Raw genomic sequence first — 7,214 nt, 5'->3', positions numbered from 1 at the left:
ATAATTTAGTATATCGGACATTCAAGTTTAGTATATCGGACATTCCAGTTTAGTATATTGGACATTACATTTCAATATATAAGACATTACAATATAATATATTAGACATTACAGTTTAGTCTATCGGGCATTACAATTTAGTATATCGAACATTACATTTCAGTTTAAATGACATTAAAGTTTAGTATATCGGACATTACAGTTCAGTTTATAAAATATTGCATTTTAGTTAATAAAACATTAAATTTTAGTTAATAAAACATTAAACTTTAGTTTATAAAATATTACATTCCAGTTTTAAAACACATTACTGTTCAGTTTTTAAATGACATTACATTACAGTTTTAAATGACATTACAATAGAATTCATCAAACATTACATTTTAGTTTACCAAACATTATATATTAGTTTATTAGACATTATAATTCAGTTTTAAAACACATTATAGTTTAATTTTAAAAATAACATTATAGTTTAGAACAGTTCAATTTTAAAAATAATAGTACAGTTTAGTTTAAAAATAACATTACAGTTCATACATTACAATTTAGTTTAAAAATAATATTACAATTTAATTTTAAAATAATACATGTTAACGTCTTGTTCGCGCTCATCGACTCCTTCGTGGCGGTCGTCATATCTTCGTAGTGTTCTTCACGATGGTCTTCTTCGCGCTCGTCTTCTTCACAATAGTCGTCTTCTAGGTCGTCGTCTGCTTCGATTTAGGTTTTTCATGGTGAGAGAAATCTAAATCTCGAAGATTTGGGCTATTTTCGATAGGAGAAGAATCATAGCCTGACTATGATTTGATCAAAAGTGAAGAAAAGTGCGCGCGCTGACTTTATTTTTATATATTTTCACATGACTTTATTTTCCACGCTAACATGTCACGTGGGGGAGTCGCTAGAGGAATCGTTGTCCCAGTAGCTCCCCTATCATAACTCATGTTTTTTTACATCATTTAGATGTTTTTAAATTTAATGTCTATTTTTTTTATAATTCGTAGCTATTAATGCAACAAATTGATTTGTATTTAGTTTGATTTACTTAAGAGAAATGCAAATTTTATGAATGAATTTTAATATGGATTTTATTCTGCTAAATAATATTTATAAACATTTACCTTTATCTAATACTACTATTTCCATCTTTTTCTAATTTCATATTGTTATTTCATTGATGTGATTTTCATATTTTAATACAAGAAGTTATAAATGTTTTAACTTGTACTGTTTTCACACAAACACAACCACATTAACTAAAGTTTTTATTATATTTTAAATGGTTCAGTGAAAGCTCGAACCCATGACCTTTAGTTTATGTGTTCTATCATCACTAAATTATGAGTCTCCACTATATTAATTAAAATGTCTAATCTATATATACTGTATAATAAAAATAATTTGTTATTATAATTATTTGTAAATATTAATAGAGTTGTGGTGAAATGACTTCTAATATTAAGTTTGTTAGAATAAAGAAAAGAAGATTGTATTGAATGGTATGATTGAGTTACATAAGTTATGTCTATTATATGACATTACAATATACTTATAAGGAAACTAATATAATAATATAATGTAATATAATATATTAATGATATTATCACAATTTATATAATATTGTGATAATATCTTATAAATATATTATCTTATATTCTTACATCTCTTTTCAAACTCAAGATGAAAAACACTTGAACAGCTTGAGGTTGAAGACGAGATGATGAAATATTGATGTTGTATTCTTCATTCTTCAAAAACTCGTGAGCTCCATCCAGTTAAAGGATGACAGTGTGTTTACGGATAAACCAACGAAGAGATAGAATCTCATGTGAATAGAATGCTAGGGTGAAACAACAACCGAATGAATTTCAAAGTTACTCGCAAGTCTCGAAATCCATCCAACGACGGGATGTCAGTGTGTTGCATTAAAGAAAACCATCGAAGAAGGTAGAATCCCATGAGAATAGAATGCTGGGTGAAACAACACCTGTAAAACTCATTCTAACGAGAGAATGACAATGTATTGACTAAATAACCAGTAAAGGAGCACATATGATTGGATTAACACCAATAAAAATATGGCATTAACTACTAGGATAAAGCAACAACTGAAAACTAAACACAGAGAATACGATTGCCGAAGAAAGTAAGAATATCAACATAATTATTTGAAAGAAGGAAAAAAATATCAAGAGAATTATTTGAAACAAAAAAATATTATTAAAAAATATAATAATAATGATTAGAGCTCTCCATCAATGGCTAAGGTAACCATTGATGGAGACAGCGAAAGACTAAATTTGTGCTCAAGGACAAAATATTGGCTCTTATACCATGTTAGAATAAAGAGAAGGAGATTGTATTGAATGATATGATTGATTTACATAAGTTATGTTTATTATATATAAATTACAATATACTTATAAGAAAATTAATATAATAATATAATATAATATATTAATGATATTATCACAATATATATAATATTGTGATAATATCTTATAAATATATTATCTTATATTCTAACAAAGTTCAAACCAAATCCAAATGTACAAGTCTTCACCATACTACCCTAATAATAATTGGACAATTTTTCACCATACTACCCTAATAATTGGACAATTGATCTATATTAAAGATCTTTTATTTTAGCATACCACTCCACCCAATTTTCAAAGATAAAAAATATTAACTTAACACACCATTTAATTAATCATATATCAATGTTTAATCATTGTTGGGACCGCGAGCAACGGAGTGGCCCTTCGGAGTGTGAGCCCAAAGACATCGTCCATGTCAAGGTTATCTATTGTGGTACCTCTTGGAAGCTTCCAATCGAAATGGTAAACCAATGATGCAATTATGAGGCTAACCATGCGTTGAGCCACGAGTATCCCAGGGCATATTCTTCGTCCAGAACCAAATGGAATAAACCCAAAATGCTGCCCTTTAAAATCCATGTTTGAGTTGAGAAATCTTTCGGGTAAGAACTTGTTGGGGGCTTCCCAGTAGCAGGGATCTCGAGCCATTGCCCAAGCATTTATGATTGTTTGTGTGTTCTTTGGGATCACATAACCTTTAACTTCAACTTCTTCTTTGGAATTGCGGGGAACTAGAAGTGGAACGGCTAGCCTAAGCCTCATTGCTTCTTTAATTACAGCTTGTAAGTATGGTAAATTAATAATGTCAGCTTCTTCTATTTCTCCCTTTGTGCCAATTACCTCTGTTATCTCTTGACGAAGCTTTATCATTATGTCTGGATTCAAAAGAAGTTCCGTCATTGCCCATTCCACGGTGATTGATGTTGTATCAGATCCAGCAAGAATTAACTCCTACAAAATTTAAAAAAAAAACTAGTTAAGATCTTTAGTATAAAAACAGATTTCTTATTATAATTATTTTGTTAAAATATTGGTATGAGAAAATTAAAAATATGTAAAATTATAGAAACTCCAAATTTGTTACAATCTTATCTTAATCATAGTCACATTATTAATAATTGAAACTAGTTAATATCTCTTTTAGTTAGGTATAAGATTTTTTGTATTATGATACATATAATATTGACACTATTTGTTATATATATTTTATTAAAAAAATTCCATTACTTCACAAAAGAAAACAACATTGAGGTTATTTGATAAAATAATTAATATATATATATATATATATATATATATATATATTTAATATATTATAATATTATTTTTTTTTAAAGAAATAGTTCAGGTATATACAAAATAATGAGAATCTTTTAAGTATAATTAAAAAAATGAAAAGAATATTGAAAAGCGATTAACACTCTAAACTTCATTTGTACTACTACTATTTTTATTTTTTATAATTTAATGTTGTGATTTAATTGATGAAAGTTCCATCTTTTAATACAAGATTTTTTAATTGTTTTAAATAACTTAAACTATTTATACAAATACATTAAGTAAAATTTAATTTTAAAATGGTTTGATTGTGAAGACTCGAATCCAGAAGTTTGAATTTTTGTGTTCTATCACAAATTAATTAAAATTTATAATATAAAATATGAGGAGTGATAGGGGAGGGAATTTGATGGAGGAAATGGGGGAGAAAATGATATGTCACTACATCACTGGTTGGAAAAATGATCGAATGTGAGGAGAGAAAAGAGATAAATTTTGTTATTTTTTTTTGGCTAATCAAATTGTGCCATGTCATTCCATCCCTAATTCCCTCCCTCAAATTTCTTCTCCCAATCATTTTTTATAAAATATATATGATGAGAAAATATTATGTAGATGGGTAATATTTTAATTAAAAAGTTTTTTAGAGTTGAGATAATTACTAACCAGTAGTAAGACTTTGAACTGTTGAGTAGTAAAGTCAGGGTCTTTAAGACTGTAATCTATAAATGAGTCCAAGAGATCACCATCATGATGTGTATAAGAAGAAGAAAGGCTAGAATCCTTCCTCCTCCATTGCATCCTTTTGTTAACAAAATCATCAACCACGGCCTCAAGCCAACCATAAGCTTCCTTAGACTTGGCCCTCAACCCTTGGGGATCAATTGTCTTAAGCCAAGGAAACACGTCCACTATGTTAAACTGTCCCGTCACATGCATCACTGTTTTCACCGCCTTCAGAAACCCCTATATGCATACATGCATGTCAATTCATTTGATAAGAGAATATAAGTTCTTATGCTCTACCAGGGGCGGAGCCAAGTACAAGTCGGTCCGGGCGGTAGCCCGGGTAGCCTTAGACAACCTGTATGTATTTTATCAATAACGACGGTAAATTACCGTCGTCATTGGTTATTTTCCGTCGCTAAAAGACATTGGTGACAGCAAACTATAAAACTAGCCCGAATAGATTTTTTTAATAAAAAATTAGCCCGGGTAGGTTTCAAATCCTGGTTCAGCCCCTGTGCTCTACCATTATTGAACTATAAGTCTTAAACTCATTAGGGTCGGTCCTGAAATTTAGGATGCCTAATTGAATTTATTTAATATTTTATTATAATTAACAAAAAGAAAATCTAGATTGTACGTTAAATTCGCTCTATATACCTGAATCTCATTGGATTCATATTCCGCCACATTCTTTGAGAAACAAGTGTTTGACATTTGGTTAAGAGCCGTAGCGAAAGCCAAGTTTCCGATAGCAACCGGTCTCTCCCCAATAATCTTCGGCCCACCGCGTTGAGAGATCTCCTTCACAAATTCCACGAGCTCTCTAGAAGCCTTATGCCGCAACTCGACCAAGGAGTTCAACTTATGCATGTGTGTCAACTGAGTGCTCAATACTTGTCGGAGCATCCGCCACCTATTGCCATAGGGAAGCCAAATCATGGAGATGTGAAAATTAGCTTGGCCTCTCGCAACGTCTGGTATTTCCCTGTCACATAAAACCTCGTCATGTTTCTGTAAAATCTCTCGGGCAATCTCCGGGGAAGAAACAACCACCGATGTGACAGAACCAAGCCGTATGGACATTATTGGACCGTACTTTTTGGCCAGTCTCGCAAACGATACATGGGGCTTCGGCCCGACCTGTAAGATTTCATGTCTTCAAGGTTATGTGATCGAATCAGCATTTAAAAAAAATAATTACAAATATTATGGTTCGAATCAACATTTAAAAAACAAAACAAAAGTTACAAATATTAGCATACCTGAAAAAGGTTTCCAAAGATGGGCAGGCCAATAGGACCTGGGGGAAGCTTCCTTCTTCTAAAGTGAGAAAGAGCTGAACTGATAAAGAAGAAGAGGAATGAAGAGAGAATCAAAGGAATAATATCCATCTCAATTTATTTGTGTTTCAAGGTTGATGTTCCTTTGATCGGTATTTATAGAGAATAATTCAGATGCAAGAAAACATTTAATATATATTACTGGATTGCCTTATAATTAACAGATGTATCACGACACTCCTCTACAAAAATAAATAATAAAATATATCCTCAACTTGAAGTTGCTAGGTGATAATAATAATAATAGTTCGGTGATAACTTAAATCAAATAAATATATGAAGTTATTTAATATGTTTTCTAACATGGTTAGAGATGTTCAAAGTTACTTATATACATGGTTGGCCCGAACTTTGGGGAACTTATAATTTTTTATTTATTTAACTTTTATGTTATATTAAAAATATATATATATATATATATATATATATATATATTTAAAATTAAACAATAATTATATAGTTTAGTTAGTTAAATACTCCAAAGTGCAGTTCACCCAATCGATGGGCTAGCTTCTTATATCCTATCAAAAATATAAAATTACATCACATATAATAAAATAATTGGAGATGACATGCTTGCTATCTGAGATATTTACTAATGGACAAAGGAAAGTTAAAATAAACTTTAAAATGGGGCATATGCATTGATACTTATTTCTTTTTCAGCATGATTATTCATAATTGAATTCTAATTCTGTTCATTTTTGTCAATATTTAGATGAAATAATCTACTAACTTTGTAAGCATAGTTGACATAACGACAAAATATAAACTCACATCAGAAAAATATAACAAGAGTAAAAAAGTTTGGGTTCAACTTATACTGCTCAAGAATATTAATAATATCATTTATATAAATGAGATAATGGTCATAATAGAGTTAATAAAGAGCTGTATCGACATGGTTATGCCCTAAAAAAATCATCCGGTTCATTTCAAACCAATTGTGCAACAAAATAATTATAAGAATTAGGCGTCATTAATACTTCTCAATTTCATTGTCTTCCCCCCTGATTTTAGCCTCTAAAAAATGTCAACAATAGACGATGCTTAATAGTGACACAAACGATGCGTGTTAGAAAGGAAGAAGAAAAAATTGGACATTCATCCCCTCTTGTAGTCTAGAGATGAATATTCCTAACCTCTCTAAGGTTCTGGTTTCAAACTCGTTAGAAGACAAATTCTGTACCTAATTAAATGATTAAGTATGTTTGGGGTGATATGCTTAATCCGCGAGAATTAGTCGTACTCCAAAGGAGAAGCGGAACCCAATGTTCTAAAAATATAAAAATTGGACATCTCAAATGGATTGTTACAATTTTAAAGGTAGTTAGCGACAGAACTATGTAGGGGCTCCGCCCACCCTGAAAAAAAATAATTTTTTTGTAAGGTAGAAATTTGAGCATTCCTAATTTTTATTTTCATTTAAAATATAATTCACTGTTAGTTTATCTAATTATTAAAAATGATAAAACTTACTTTT

The 7,214-nt window shown here is 30.2% G+C and overlaps 1 protein-coding gene across 1 annotated transcript; it reads right to left on the bottom strand.

The window, feature by feature from the left end:
- Positions 1 to 2,689: 2,689 nt before the first annotated feature.
- Positions 2,690 to 5,783, bottom strand: LOC124939274 (cytochrome P450 76T24-like). The gene is made up of 4 exons (XM_047479761.1): positions 5,654 to 5,783; positions 5,049 to 5,531; positions 4,329 to 4,628; positions 2,690 to 3,335 (listed from the first exon to the last, which is right to left on the bottom strand). Exons 1-4 carry the CDS (start codon positions 5,780 to 5,782, stop codon positions 2,724 to 2,726), a joined length of 1,524 nt encoding a protein of 507 aa, XP_047335717.1. The 5' UTR covers position 5,783; the 3' UTR covers positions 2,690 to 2,723.
- Between the last annotated feature and the right edge of the window lie 1,431 nt (positions 5,784 to 7,214).

This window comes from Impatiens glandulifera, chromosome 5 (assembly GCF_907164915.1).
Source record: "Impatiens glandulifera chromosome 5, dImpGla2.1, whole genome shotgun sequence".
Lineage (NCBI taxonomy): Eukaryota > Viridiplantae > Streptophyta > Magnoliopsida > Ericales > Balsaminaceae > Impatiens > Impatiens glandulifera.
Note: the sequence above shows the minus strand (reverse complement) of the source record. Positions and strands in the feature narration are given on the sequence as shown.